The sequence below is a fragment of the Pyrgilauda ruficollis genome, unplaced genomic scaffold (assembly GCF_017590135.1).
Source record: "Pyrgilauda ruficollis isolate IOZ18807 unplaced genomic scaffold, ASM1759013v1 scaffold229, whole genome shotgun sequence".
Lineage (NCBI taxonomy): Eukaryota > Metazoa > Chordata > Aves > Passeriformes > Passeridae > Pyrgilauda > Pyrgilauda ruficollis.
In genome coordinates this window covers 295,588-311,785 of record NW_024522428.1, presented here as the reverse complement: position 1 = coordinate 311,785, position 16,198 = coordinate 295,588, and the positions used below count along the sequence as shown (strand labels likewise).

The following is a 16,198-nucleotide window of genomic DNA, read 5'->3' as shown; positions in this document are numbered from 1 at the left end:
AATCCTCTCTCCATCACTGTCCTTTGAAGCACAATCCACTCTCAGTGTGGGTGAAATAAGCTCCCACAAGCCCCTCCTGGTACAGAACACACACTGGCAGCTCAAAAATCACACTTATTTTGTGAATTAGGCACTTGACCTATTCCAGTCCATATGTGACATGAAATCCCAGCTTACGCAATTCAAGGGTAGTCATAAAGGTTGCTGGAGCCGCTGAGAAATGGAAAGCAGGAAGAACAGGAATTGAAATTAGTCTCCCAGAATGAAAAGTCAAGAAACATTTCATTACACTTTCCAGGGTTTCAACACTTCAAATTTTGAATTCACAGCATTTCTGTTTGTGGTTTCCCTGTTTCTTGCTTATTTTTACTTTGACATTTGGCTGGAGTGAATTGTGAATTCAGTCTCTCCTGCAATTCCTATTTCTCATTTATCTTTGGGTTTCTACAGTATTTCTATACCCACGACTTTTCAGACATTTTCTGAACAATCCACAGTACAGAAAAAAATAACTTAAAAGAATGAGAGCTTAGGACAAAACAACCCAGCAGCATTTTCTGCCATTAAAGTGTATTTTCAGCAAGTTTAGAATTCTATGGTAATATAATGAAGGCTGTCCAGTATTAGAGCAGCTGTTGATACTGTGCAAAATATTACTCCAGAATACTACAGGTAATAGAAAAGTCTGCGGCCACATTGATCTGGCCCAAAGTAAATTCTGCTTTCCCTTCTGTAATAGTGTTTGCACTGACAGGCAGGGTTCTTCCAGGAACCTCAAAGCCTGCTTGTAATGAGAAAAAGTGCCCTTTAATGTTGGTAAACATCATTGCAGACATGGAGACCAAGGAGATGAGAACAAGGGAATCAGACAGACTGGGGATGTCCAATGGATTTTATGACAGTATTCACTTGCTGTGGTGCTCCTTCATCTGCATGCATTTTCTAGAACATGTAAATATGAGGATTATCCCTCACTCCCAGTAAATAGGAATAAGCTACAATATATTTCCTGTGGGTGAAACAAAACGCAGGAGGAGCTGAGGCAAGCTGTACAGTCATACTATATCTTGTCTTGTGGTAAATTGTTTATGTGCCCCATCTGGAGGCACGGGAACAAGCTACAGCACTTGTTTAAGGTCACAAAGTACATCTCAGCTGTCTGCAGAGAAACTGTTGCGACTCGGTGGCAAGATCCAACCATTTGTTCCCTTTAGAGTGGATTGCTATTCAAGTGCCATTCAAGTTTCACAATTAGCATCCTTTTCTAAGAAATCATAATTACTTACCTCTAATTTCCTACTTTTAGAAAAAACAGATCAGTATCTTACCGTATTTCATCAAAATAGGGTTGCTCCCTCCCCCTAGGAAATTCCTGCAGGACTTATGATGTGAATGCTGTATCCAAGTTCATTTCTACTTTCATCATGGAGTCGGCTCAAAAACGTAATATGACAGTTTAACTTTGTGCTGCTACAAGTCAATACCAAAATATATTGAAATTGAGAAAATCTGAAAATTTTGTTTGATGATTAAAAAAAACCTCTACAAGAGCCTTCGGTGGGAGCAGAAAAATCTAAAACCACAAAGGCACAAGAAGTGTTTGAATTATGTAAATCAAAGGCTTGTAATTGATATTGCATGTTAAAATACTTCAGTCAAATTGAAAAGGTTGAGGTGAATTTCATTAAAGGTTATCCATGTAGGCAGGAGCTTTATTTTCTTAATTAGAAATTTTTCCTCTTGTTGCTGTGGAATAAAGTTTCAGCAGGATTTCATTTTGTTCATACCACAAAAAACTAAAGCTTATCTCTGATTTCTTTGTGAAGATGCCTCTTTAAAAAACCAAACCAAGCCAAAAAAAAGCACTTTGTAAAGCAACTAAAAATGTTCCTTGGACTCTAATCCAACCATGACTTTTCACCATATTCAACTTTACCCACTTACTAATCTCAAGGAACTGTTAACATAATTACAGTTAAATGTGCAAGTGTCTGCAAGTTGAAGACTTCATTTATCATGCTCACAATATATCTAATCCTAATTGCAGAGAAAGTCAATTAGGTATTTTCCTAGGAAATTTATTGGCATAAAGATTTTTCCACAAACCACTTGGCTGAATTTACTGGATCCAGTTAGTTAAAGCTAAAGTAGCTCTACTGACCCTCACAGAAATGCTCTGAAATAAAACAAAACCAAAAAAAAGGGCAGAAACTAGGATTTAGAATTGCTACATGTTAAAAAAAAAGGTCTACAACACTCTTTAGACAAATCCATCGAGGTAAGAGCCTCTTGTATGGCAAACCCGTGCCATAACGGTGGGTAAAAGTAATCCTAAATTACATTACAGGAAAATGAAGGTTTATGTAACTCTGAGATTTCCATGCTACATCATCTACAAATAGACATCTCTGTATCACCATGCTAACACTCATGTTTTCTTTCTAGTAGTTATACAGATGGCCTTGCAAAATTAGACCAAACTCCCGAAAACGTCTGCTAAAATATTCATTATTTGTGATGCTGCTTAAAATACTAAAGCAATGATGTCATTACATCTCATTGGTATCAGGAGCATGAAAAACAGCCTTAAAATACTCAAGTGATTAACATGTGAAGCCTTTGCTTACCTCTGTCATTACCATGTCCTGGCACTTTTTCACGTATTTGCCATCTGCTTTCACTATGGTCTGCAGGAATCGCAGGTACTCCACATGCCGGCCATGGGTCTCGATGCAGTGCACAAAGTGCTGCACCACCATCTCACTGATCTCGTTGCACAGGAGGTAATTATTCATGAAGATGTGCCTCATGGTCTCGGCTTCCAGGAGCTGAACAGATCAAAACCAGCCTCATGAGCACAGCAGATCTGCTTTGAGATTGAGGGAGGCACGGGATTCTCGAGTAGAGGAAGGCTCACTGGTAAAGGGAAACTGGAGAAATCCTTTTCAATTATCTCAGAGCCCAGCTTCCAGTTTTGAGGGGATTTCTACACACTTCCCTATGAGTACAAACAGTCCTACAGTGGGCATAAACCAAACCTGTGTCCCTGTAGAAGGTGAACACACAAACACACACACTACACTGCTAAAGCACTCTCCAGGGGCTTCAGAATATGAGACACCTGAGACCACCCTGGCCCCGTTCACCATCAAACTTTGCAATGACACCACCAGATGAGATGATGAGCTGCTCTGGCTCTCTCTGGGGCTCACAGAGGAGGCACTTCCAGCAGGCAAATCCCTGCATGTGCAGCCTGATGGTCTCAAAGAGAATGTCTCTTTCCACATTAACTCCAAATGGAGCCTAGGGCTGTGTATCCGTGAACAGCATGGAACAAGAGGAATCAATCTGGAGCAAGAAGGGATTCTGCTGAGGACATAGCACCCAGGCTTTGTGCATTCTTGGGGTTTTTGTTCTAGGTTGGTCCCTTGGACTAAAGGCTCCTGAGGGTCAGGTGTGCTCCTAAAGTATACGTGTCTGTTTAGTGTCGTCTGACACTAAACTATCCACGTCAAGTTTGCTCCACAATGTGCACAAAAGCTCAATAACTGGGATGGATGATCAGGAAATCAGCTTCAAAAGAACAGAAATACGAGTGCAAGCTGGTTCCACACTGCACCCAAGTTAAGTGTCAGCATTGGATGTGATGGAATCCAGGCTCTGGTCCCCACTGTGGTCAGCTCAGAGCTGCTCACTAATGTCACAAAAGAGCATAAATAAAAAACAATGGAACAAATGTTCTTAAAAGTGCACAGGCCAGGGCCTGCAATCCTCATACTCACAATTCCTTCTAACAAAAGAATGTTTTGCTCAGTGGATCCACTGAGCAACTGTCATTCTATATGAATATGTCTGTAAACACACACACACAAATATATACAAAGGGATTGTGATAAAAAGGTCTATTGTAAAGACAATGATTTAAATAGAAGATCAGACTTTAGATTAGTTGAATCAAATGGGAACATCATCAACAAACATGTATGAATATGATTCTGTTGTTACACAAAGTTTATGACAGCAGTCACAGTATCTTCTACCTTGACTTTACAGTCCCTCAGTGAGTGAGTCAGGATGAATAAAATCAGAGTCAAGTTCAAGACAAGGATGTGACACATATTCACAGATCCTTCCAGTAAACCCCACAGGTTCCTTGGATTTTGTTTTCCACTTTTAAAATGGCAACATTAAAGCAAATGACATAAAAAGCAACACTAAGGGAAATGAGAGAGGAGAGCAGAGGGGAGGCATAATTTAGTGAAATTATTTATTTAGCACTGGGATGTTTCAGCAAAACCAAATTTAATTCCAATTATCATATTCTATTTCAAGTGAAATACTTACCCCTGGAGTTAAGAACAAGTTGAGATTTTTGTGGAGGAGAACTTGATTCTGAGGATTTCCTCGGCAGAAATTCTGAAGAAAAGTGTGGGCTAGATTCATAACTTCATTCATCTTTTCATCACTCTGCAGGAAGTAAGGACAAACAAAATCAGCTGGTTATACCTAAACATACTTGTTAAAACTACACAACATCAATTCAGCCAAGAATAAACCAATTATCCTGAGCCTTTATAGGGCAGGAATTCTCCCTCTAGCAAAAGTAACTAATGCAGTTTCCTTCGGAGTCCATTAGCAGCTGTACCTTACTCTGAATCAAACCATAGGGAATCACAGGTAGGAGCATAAAATCAAAGTAAGATTTCTTCTTGTGTGGCTATATTTTCCTAGTTTTAAAAAGTGCTAAGTTTTTAAAAAGTCTCAAAAAGGTTAGAAAAAAAAAAAAAAAAAAAAAAAAAAAAAAAGCAAAACAAACCAAAAATGTCACTCTGCATTAGTTTTAAGCTTTGGCAAACATTGGGTTTTTCTATAGCCACATACAGAAACAGATGTATGTGTGCATGTGTGCATACACATACTCCCACACAAATATATCTCTAGTTTCATCCCCATTTTATAGTCCTCTCATGTAGTATCCTAAGTATGATTTGATGAACCACCTGCATGGACAAGCACTATTTTACTGACAACAGCTGAACCCAGTGTCCGTAACATAACACACAGGAAAACATAGCCCAGCAAAGGTTTTACCTCCTCTCAGTGATTCCTAGAAGATCTAGAAAGATATGCTCTTTCAAAGCCTATCTAGTTCATTAATTTGTATGTTTAATTCCACCAAATCAATACCAAATAACTGTATCTTGTGAAAAAAAAACAGCCCATGGAACTAGGTTAGAGATGTCCACCATAAAAACAAAGAAGTTGTTTCAGATTTGATCTGTAAAAGCTTTTGGTCCTAAGGTTTGCCTACTTCAGGAATGGGTACAGGAATGACAGCACTGTGACCTCTAGGTACCCAAGGCAGTGAATATTAAATTTTAAATAAAACTGTGCAGGCAGCTGTAGCCCATACTGAGCCCAAACTCACTATTCTGAAGGTAGAAAATGACATCATCAGTTCATGTTTGTACCACAGCCCATTGATTCTTGGGCCTGCCAAGGCCTTTCCCTTCCTTCAGTTTGTGTTCTCTACCACTAAAATTAGGAAAATAACCTTTTCATAGGGGATCTGCAGAAGGTCCAAGACCACCAGGTGGGCGCCCATATTTTTCAGTAAACGCTGCTGTTGATTCCGACATTTTTTGCTCTGAACACAAAGTTTGCTTAGTCGAATCAAAATCTATAAATTATAAAAGAAAAAAAAAAACAACAAACCAAACAAATAAATAAGCATGCAACCAAGAAAAGAAACCAGTCATGTCACACAAAACCAAAAAAAGACACTTTATTTCATAATAATTACTAAATCTACTAATCATACAGGTATGTCAAGCAAGTTTCTTGGCAGATAAACTAACCTCTTTAACAATATTGTAGTTATTGCTTTTAATGCTGTCTATCTGGGGTTTTTTGGTCCCATCCTGTATTGGGCTCAAAATGTTTGATTCCTGTAATAAAGAACACATGACAAGTGGAAATTTATTGCAATTTCCTCAATGTGAATTAATTGTATTTAATAGCAGCAAGTGACAAAGTATTACAGCAGCTCATAAGGAATTGATGTAACACAGATAATAAAGACAGAATCGTTTATTCTTTATCCAGTGAGTGACAAGATTTACATTCAAGTTCTTCCTCTGATTCAAATTTCCAGTGTAATTTGAGGCAATCACTCTATGTCTTCATGTTTCTGATCATTCTGAAGGAGTATGTCCCTAAATCACAGACTATGGAAGTCCAAGGAATTTAAATACTGTGAGGAGATGTAGCAAAAGTGTATTTCAGTAGTGACCAAATGTTCCAAAAATCTGTATTTGCAGCTGGAAAGATTACAAAATCTGCGTGTGAACACTAAAAATCTGGAGAAAGAGCTAAGACAACCTCTGCAGTTAAGCAGGTTGGAGTTCTCAACAGAAACAAGCAGCATGTGGAAATTAGAGACGTTCCTCCCACAAAGGGGATGCTTCTGCTTGTATCTCTGGATGATGCAGGAAAAGATTTTAAAACAAATAGGAACCATATGTTAAACTGCACCATCAAGTCATGACGCTGTATGCTCTGGGCACTGGCTCCTGGAAAGCCCCAGCTGGGTATGATAAATAAGAGAAATCAAACAAGGAACTGCCAACACCCACACACATTTCCATGCCTATCTCTCAGTCAAAACATGGGACAACATGTGCACAAGTACTTGTTGGGTGTTTTTCTGCTGTCAGTTGTGGTAAGACTTTCTTAACAGGAAACAAAAATAAATTGAAATATTGGACTTTAGATGCTGACACTATAAACCATGAAGAAAAAAATCTATCAGATCTTGAGACTGACTCACAGTATGACCACAAGGATGTAAACCAGTATAACAGCATTAAAAAAAAAAAGAAGAAACAGGTGCACTTCTGAGTTTCATTGTGTCCTCAAACTTCCTACTGTTTTAGAAAAGAGAAATACACTAAAACAAACATATGCATGCCAAGCTGAATGTTTATATGTCCTGAAACCTCTCTCTGAACTTTCTTAGATGATGATGAAGTTCAGGAGTTCTATAAATCCCATCGGGTCCTAATTTCCAGTGAGGTAAGAACAGCTGCAGCACTTGGCCATGGAAGCTGTTTACAAGAGTGTCAGCACCGCTGTTCAGTGCTGATCTATGTAACAACAGTAGATTTTATTTGGTTAGGTTTGTTAGTATGCAGGCTGCCGTCTCTCTAGCTGTTTGAATCAATACTTTGGGAGATGTTTCAGGCTTTTCCTATAATTAACCACCCTCCTCCATTCTGGGATTGTGGGTTAACCAAGATTAATTTACCTGTTAGTTTTATCAGCATTCTTCCTTCATCAAAGTAGTTTTATAATCCATGTGAACTGTATGTCTTATCTGGAAGTGCTGATCAGCATTAAACTGCCGAATCTATCCTTTCTTTTAACAAAATAAACAATTGTTTATTGAACCCATAAGAATATGCCAGGGATGTAGTTACCAAGAGATAATCACACCACTGGGATATCAAAGACACTCGGTTGCAGATCTGGCCTCATTATGCCCCATGATAGACATTCCCTGTCACACTTTTCCACAGGGGACAAGCAGGCATAGAGATCTCGAGGAGAAAGGTTCTCACTTGAGTACTCCATCTTAAGGAAATAGTATTTTCTGAAAGAGACTACTCCCTCTACCCATAAAATTCCTGGAATAACACTCTGCAACAGTCTCAGATCCTTTTTTGCTAGCTGCCACTGGAGACTCAGATTCCAGCATTCAGTCTGAGCAGTCTCTCTAATCCCAGCAGGACAGCAGTGCAAGGCACATGTCAGTCCTTGCAGTGTCAGGGCACAGTTTTGCTCTCCACAGGCTCCAACAGGGGAATGAGGGACATTCACAGAATTCTCAGTTCACAACCTCAACCTTTATGTGATGTTTGTTCAAACATTCCCAGAACCAAAGCAAGGTGCCACAGACCAGAAAAGATAGGAAGTAAGGGAACACCAGGTGCTTATAGGTGCTGAAAGTTTAGACCACTTGAAACCTCGCTGAACTTTCTCAGCAGATGGAAAAGATGAGGAACTCCATAATGCCACTGCACTCTCTTCCAGCTTCACCTTTAAGTCCTTTCACTGAGCCTGTTTCTCTTCCTCAGAGCTGTGTTTCTGGTGCTACACCACCAAAGCATCCTCCAGGGACAGGACAATAAAAATCACACTTTCCATGGTCTGTGGTGTCTACACAGACCCAGAACATCCTTCCTAGAGAGAACCAAGTGAGCAGGCTGTATCTGATTTCACCTTCTCAAGCATGGCTCTTATGTGAGCTCAATTTCAGCATTTCTTCCTAAGCCTGTTGGTGTATCATCTATGTCTGACATAACTCCAAGTACTCTTTCCAACTCTGATCTCCAGTCCCTATCCAGACAGTCCTGCATGGATATAAGATTTGCCATTTTTCCTGTAGAGAACTCTGGATACTTTTACAAGAGCAAGGTCTTTTTTCTACAAATCCTGTTCTGGAGTCATATGACTTAAAAAGGCCCACAGGTTATGACAGTAAGGTGAAAAACAATTACCTAGGAAGACTCAGACAAAAAAAAAATTTATATTTTTAAACTTTTATGTACATCTTTCAACAGGCTTCATGTGACAACAGAAACTTGGGTTTAACTTGGGTAAGAGTGTTCTGGAATGTCATTTAAGTCCTTGTGCACACTTTAATGTTGTTTGGGAAAAAATAAACACAGGCAAATGAGGCATATTCCCTAAAGACCTAGAGGTTCATCCAGCTCTGAATACCCAGTATCCATTCCAAGAAAGCATGGATCTCGTGGGATTTTTGTCTGCTTAAAGCTAGCCACCTGCTTCACACATTGCAGATTATGCCCAACATCATACCTCCTACGTCTGATTTAAGACCTCAAAGAGAGTACTGACTACCTAATGCTACTTTTTTGCCAGGTAAAAACACCTCTTCACTGTTAAAGAATAATTTAGCAGGGGAAAAAAAAAGATGGACAAGATTCTGAGCTACTGTAACCTGGCATAGCTCTCGGGGAATTACCAGCAGATGATCTAACCAGCAGATTACCTATTACTGCTCTGATACAATAATCTCTCTGATCTGTCAGAGATAATACTGTGCATCTACTGAAGCACTGCTAATCCATACAGACCCACAGATACCTCATGGGAAAAAAACACTCAAAATATCTCATTGAGAGGTGCCTCTGTTTCAAACACATTGTTTTGCCCCCTTTTCCTGGAGTTTCCTTGCTATCAAGGGTATCCATAGGAATAAATTACACTTTAAAAATGTAGTATAGCTAAAAAAGTTTGCAATCCTGACACAATTATATTTTCTATTTCCTCATTACCTCTTCAATTCATTAAATACATAAAGGAACATTTTCTTTCCTACCAGATCTGTGCTTGAGGAAAGAAGGAAAGAAATACCACATACTTAAGCTTCAACTCCAGATTCCTCCCTAATTTTGACACCACTAAAGATGTGGTATCAGAACATCACCTAAGATAGATCAGAGAAAGGGTAGGACCTACGCTGTTGCAAGAATTTGGGATTCTTACTTGAAGTGTTGGATTTGCCCCTGCATGAAGCTACCAAAAATTTGCTTCCCCATCTAAAAGGCCACACGTGCGTCACAGATATTTGCAAGCATCATCTCTCTTCTCCATGGCTCCAGCTTTTTTTCCTAATGTGGGTCTCCACAATGCTGTATAACCTCTACTTGGCTTCCTACTTCCCTAGGAGCTTCCTTACCCACCTTTCTTGGCACCAGGAAAGAGAACAAGGAAAATGCTGTGTCAGAAATCACAGTTATTCATCTCTCCCACCTCCTCTGATGAAAAGGGAAAAGTGGGAATAAATACTGGTGGAAAAGCCTGCTTTATCTACTCTTATGGCACAAACCTCAGTCACAGCAACACTTTGTGTTTTCTTAAAAGCTCATGCTGGAGATAAATGATTAAATTGTGATTTCAGTTTGCACTGAAAAGCAAAACTTTAAAAATCCAAACAATGAAATCTAAAAAAAAAAAAAAAAATTAAAAAAAAAGAAGTCTTCACAGCCCTAGATTCAAATTCTACATCTAATCAGAGTATATGCTGAGAAAGTGGTATGACAAGGGCCAAAGAAACTAAAACATTAGTTCACCTACAAAATCTCAACATTCTTAGGTCAGTCTTGTGTGATGAAGAGTGGAATTACTTGTGGTGTTTGCAAACATGGGTTTGACTGTGCTCCTCTCCCTTATTTGCAGGATACTGTCCACTCCTCTTTTCTTCCAGCAAGCAACCCAACTGCCAGCATGCAATTCCCAGAGTATTTTCAGGATGCTGCTGCACACTGTGGCTTGCACCCAGAAAGGAAGGCAGCTCCTGAAAGCATCAGGAGAGAATACTGAATACACTGATAACAGAGATGTTATTTCCTTTTCTGTCAGTTCCTAAAGCTCAGCCAGAATACTTCACATTCTCACTCTGCCACTTTGCTTAACCAGACTACGATTTTGCAGTTGTTCATGAAACTACCTATGAGTATTCAAACAATTCTGACAACAAAGGCTTTAAACCCACTTCCATTGGCTCTTCTCCTCCTTTGGTTTGATTGTTGCCCACCTCTCCACTCTCATAATTGCTGCTCTTCTCAACCCACAATTCGGATTTTTCTACAGTCAGACGTAGCTGGTCAAGATCAGCTTTGATTTGCTTGTAGTTATCCACATCTTGATTGGACACCAGCAACTGAACCTGGAAATGGAGAAAATTGTGAAGCTGTTACAGCACTAGCACTTATGGCCAGGTAATTTGCTTGACAGTTCTCATTCTAAGCCTCTTTCCAGGTGCCTTGTGCAATCTTCCCTGTGCAATTCAAACACAGCACATGCAGGCTTTTAGCCCCCATTTATCAAAAACCTTTAGCAGAGACAGAGTTTGTAGTTGTCCAAAACAGGATGGTTAAAACATTTACAACATCTTCTCACCTTCTTGAATACACTGTGAAACATTTTCAGCACAGGCAGATTTATAGGCTCTCGAGTTCTGCGCAGAGTGAACTCTGATGCACTGATCATGATCCTCATGGCATTATAAAATACAGTTACACACTATTAAAGTAATAGTTAGAAATTCCTACAGCTGTAGCACTGTACTTCAGAAGGAAAAAAAAAGGATGGTATGACAAGGGATCAGGGCATCCAAAGAAAAGTCAGAATGGCTAGCAATTTTAATGATCTCCTACACCACCATAATCAAATATTGAAAAATAACAGACTTTCGCACTATTAGGCCAGCTTAGAAAAACTTCTCTGAATATAGCTGACAAACTGACTTTCAGGTTAATGGAATTTCTCACCATCTGAGTGGTTGCCAGTTATTAAGATTGATCTCATTTTTTTCTTTTCCTGTACTGCTCAAATTATCTGGGTTTTTCACTGTTATGTGTAGTTCTTGATTTAGCATGACCTACACATTTTCTTTGTAATGCTCTCTGTTCTCCCAAGATTATTAATGAAGATAATATGCCAAAAAAATATCAGCAATCTTTACAGTAAATTAATAAACACACTTAAGAAATCATACTCATGTAAAAGATTAGGGTCATTGACAACACTGATGTTGTTTTTAAAACCACATTACATCCAGGCAAATATTCACTATTTTGTAATATAAAGTTTTCATCATAATAATCTCTCTTGGCTTGACAAAACCTTGTTATTTTACAGAATTTATGAATGCTGCTCAACTGCAGGCATTCTTATTCCATGTGCTCTACAGTCTTTTTTGTTTATCTCTCCATTAGCCTTTTCCATCCTTCACAAAAACACATTAAGCAACTCAGTCCTTGCTTACCTGGGAATAACAGCGATTTATGCAATTAACCAGCACAGCCTAACTTTAAATACCTGGTGGGAGGCCATTATGCTGCACAACAAAAACATTAAACAAAAGCTTTTCAGGTCTTTATCATTCATCTGTTTGCACAGGACAGAAACCTCCCTACCTTACATAATGATGAGACACCACGCTACCCAGCTCCTGAAATAAGCATCAGATGTTCTTATCAACATATGTTCTAAAGGGTTACGTAACAGAGGCATCTCTGTCATGCAGCCCCATGACATCAGATCTCCCCATCCTAATCCATGGCCACATGGAGCCTGCACATGCACCCCTACCAGAGGGACAGAATAAAAGCTGAAAACAGACTTGGCTCTATCCCTGCCTTCCTGCTGTTTAGGCATAGCTGTATCAGGCAGGGAAGCCCTGTGCAAAGACACCTGAATTGGAATTAGAAGCACCAGGTGAATAACAAAATAATAATACCCAGCCTAAGTGGTCCTGAAGACAAAGAAGTCTCACTGCTGACATGGGGACACTGCTTGCCAAACATGAGGCACTGGCTCTGTCCTTGAGGGATCCCTGTGAGAGGCTCACCACAGACCAACATTTTCCCTAATAGATGCAGTGCCAGAAATAACAATTTCTTGGGGGTACAGAACTGTAAGATATACCAGCACATTTGGCCAAAGAAGTCTGCTGATACTTGACCTCTGAGGAAATAACACTGTCATGCAACAAACAGTGATTTAGGTAGCAGAACAGCCTTTAGGAAGGCTCCCTGCATTCAGTTTCCTGGGATAACACTCAGCCCATCCATACCTGTTTGAATGCTTGCAGAACTTCTGCTCTCTGGCTGAAGTGCTTGAACAGCAGGTGCAGAGCCCCTGAGAGCAATGGGGGGTAGTCATGCATGATGAGGTGAATGAGGACCCGTAAAAAAGTTCTGCCCCCTTCATCATCAAGCTGAACTGCATTCTTCTCCTTTCTGCAAGAGAAACGGGGGAAAAGCACCAAATAAAGTAAAGTAAACTAAAAAAAAATAAAAGCTCTTGTGATAAATATACACAATCTTCACTTGACAGAGCTCTTAAAATCAAATTAAATATGCTTCAGGAAGGAAATTATAAATATGACTTTAATATATTTTACAAGGACTTCTATCCTACAGTTATTGCAGCAATCTCATAGCACAATGAACACTATGGAGCAGAAGTAAGTATCTATGAAATGTGTCAAACATTGTGATTAAAACCTATATTGTAAAAGCATTCATTTATGTCATGGATAAATTGAGCCAGATACATCCCCAATCCAAATTAAACGAAGTAAACTGCATTTCCTCAGAGATTAATTTGACCCTTTCCTTTTCACTTCCTCCCTTTTCAGCTGCTATTAAAATTTCATTTAAGAAAAAATAAGATCAAAAATAGCAAGAGTTGCCAAAAGCATCATATTTCTAGAATCATATTCATAATGTGGAATGGCAGAAAGCAGATTTACACTTAACATATCAGAGCAGAAATAATGTTTCCAATAAACCATTGGGTCTCTCTGGTCATTTTAAAGATGCAGATGCCAAGGGCTGTGTGTTGCTTCACAGTATGGGAGTTCAGGAGAGGCCTAGAGGCATTGCTTGTGCTGGTAAAGATTGAGAACGCACGAGGGACTGAGAGAGGAAAGATCACAGTGCCCATATTGCTGATCCTTCTCCTTAGCTCCAAGAAAAACTTTTTAAAATTTTTACGGCCTTGTCTAAATGGAATTAATTTTTTACTGGTATAATTATAATGATACTTGTAAAATTAAACCAACATAGTGATAATGATAATAACTCTCCAGTGTGAGTGTTTTCCATGGGTTATTTTTTCTGTTCACAGCATAGTTAAAATCCCTTCCAAAACTCTGCAAGCATAAATTGTGATCTACAGGCCTCTGGTGGACCAGGAGATCATGGCAAGTGGTCCACTCCTGATCTGAGGAGTCACAGGAGAGATTACTGTTGGCACAATTTTCCCAAGGAGTTTGAACACCAAGTGCAATGACAACAGGTCATGCAATCGATGAGAAATCCTGAGGGCCAACAGCAAGCTGCTGATCCAGGAAATTTGAGGCTGTAGCCATAAGAAACACCAGAAAAAGAGTGACTTTTCAGCACCCATGTGAGGCATTGTAAGATAAACAGAAAATTAGTGCTGTTCAGCCGAATACACCTCTACATCATTCCCCAGCTGCCTTTGGAAACATGACAAAATCTTTCTACCAACTCTCTTACAACTAAGAGGGTGCTCATAGCCAATCCCACAGCCATCCAGGCCAGCTGGGCTGTTTGCTTGATTGAAATCCAGGTCTTTCCTGGCATGTTTCTGTTCAAGTACGGCTTATGCAATTAACAAGCAGACAAAGGAAGAGAAAGAGCTATAAAAATAAGCACAGAATAAACAGAGATTGGCCATGAGAAATATTGACATGAACAAAAAGATACATAAATATACATACAGATAAAACTTCAGAGAATATACCTGCCAGCAAACATGGTTTCAGCCTGAGCTGCAATTTCATCTATGTCAGGAACAATTGCTGGGAAAAAAATCAGAAGAAAAAATTGGGGAAAAAAAGAAAAAAAAAAAAAAAAAAAAAAAAAAAAAAAAAAGAAAGCCAGTGATCATCATTTAATCTGCACAGCAAAATGGAATTCTGTTCCTCTTTAAAGCAGATGGTATCAATAAAGGTCTAACTAGTCATTCCCAACTACGCAAAATTTGATTTCTGCAAGAGTAGCAGAGAACAAACATGATATGGGGCAGAGGTAAACTGTGTATTACTATTCCTGAGGAAGAGAATTGTAGTGATGAACCAAAGCCACATGGTACTAGAAGCTGTGACACACCAGCAGTGTCCCACAAATGACACATTGTCAAACTTTCAAATTTTTTCTTACATTTTCTTCGTTTTTCTTGAGCCAATCCCAGCAAAGCATATACATGAACTTTAGAATATTTACCATACACCCAGTTATTTGCCACACCATCATTTTGCTTTAGTATGGCTTTAATATAACGTATTACTTAAGACTTCAGTACCCCTATATTGTACATACGCCCACACCCAGTTAAAGCAATTCTCCCCTACTTGCAGGTGTTCACACAGACATTTTGAGCACTTCTGTGCGCACAGGAATGCTCCCTGGAAAGCCAAATCATTCCTGTACCACATTCACCTCACTTAAACCTGGTCTCATCCATCCCCAACCATTCTCCACTTGCCACCATGCAGTGTTTTGGGAAGAGCACAGATAAAAGAACAAAATATGACAGTGGGGAAAAAGGAATCACTTTTTTTGTTAGAGGAGGAGGACAGACCAGCAAAAAAATTTGTGGAATTCCTTATTTTTTTTATTTTTTCACAAGCTTTTCAACATGCAGCAGCCTGTGTCTTTCTGCTACAGTTGAGCTCAGTGTTTGCAGTTGCCTAGCCAGAATTACTTGGCATTGAAAGAAAATAGCAAGGTTTACCTGAGGCAGTCCCTGGTGTGTCAGGTGGGGATGATGTAGAGCAGTCAACGTTTTCAGTGTTTTCCCCAAACTCTCTCTTATAGACAGACAGCATGTACGATATTCTGTAGTCCAGTCTAACACTGAGAATAAACTACAAGAATAAAAAAAGTGAAGTAAATAAATTTAAGTTTACTATGAAAAAAACAATCCAATACATTCACCAGTTTTCTGTGATTCCTTTCTTTACCCTGCCCATCCTGAGATATGTTGAACTCTGCCCTATGGATTGCTTGAGAACCACTGGGTGTGTGCAGGGACTCCAACACGCTGCCATGTCCTCACTGCCTACGAGCCAGATCAGAACCTTCAAACCCATGCTGACATCAATTATTTCACATTTCAGCTGGACTTCCAATGCTCCACGGAGTGGAATAGAGAGCAAACACAACAGGCTCAAGGCTCACCCTCTCAGACACCTGAAAAATGCCTTTTTGTTCCTCAGCTGTGAAACTGGAAACTCATACAGGAAAAATCCTAATTCAGACCTGGAAGTACTACTTTTATATTGGAAGACTGAGGAAAATAACTAGGTTGGAAGCATTGGAAGTATGAAATTAAGGGCTGACACTTATACACATGGATGCTTCTTACCCATAGGAAATGCAAGCATGTAATCAAACACCTTTAAGATTATTTAACATATTTTACAATCAGTGGGGATGAAAGACTTAGGCTGAGTTTCCAATGCTGAGGTGAAAGGTGATTTGAAAGGTGACGTAGCAAATGACGACAACCTGTTTCTTTGATCTACAGCTAAAGCCAAACATGTTTCCCAGACCCACAGTAATAAGATTTGTCT

At 39.4% G+C, this 16,198-nt stretch overlaps 1 protein-coding gene across 1 annotated transcript in view; it reads right to left on the bottom strand.

Moving 5' to 3' along the window:
* The window catches only part of ITPR2 (inositol 1,4,5-trisphosphate receptor type 2), a 128,157-nt gene that overhangs the window by 18,577 nt on the left and 93,382 nt on the right, over positions 1-16,198 (bottom strand). Inside the window, exons 24-31 of the mRNA XM_041468717.1 lie at positions 15,358-15,490; positions 14,365-14,422; positions 12,665-12,830; positions 10,580-10,753; positions 5,859-5,948; positions 5,555-5,680; positions 4,345-4,467; positions 2,628-2,828 (exon numbers count right to left, since the gene is read on the bottom strand). Coding sequence (XP_041324651.1) covers positions 2,628-2,828; positions 4,345-4,467; positions 5,555-5,680; positions 5,859-5,948; positions 10,580-10,753; positions 12,665-12,830; positions 14,365-14,422; positions 15,358-15,490 — 1,071 coding nt within the window. The remainder of the gene's footprint in view (positions 1-2,627; positions 2,829-4,344; positions 4,468-5,554; positions 5,681-5,858; positions 5,949-10,579; positions 10,754-12,664; positions 12,831-14,364; positions 14,423-15,357; positions 15,491-16,198) is intronic.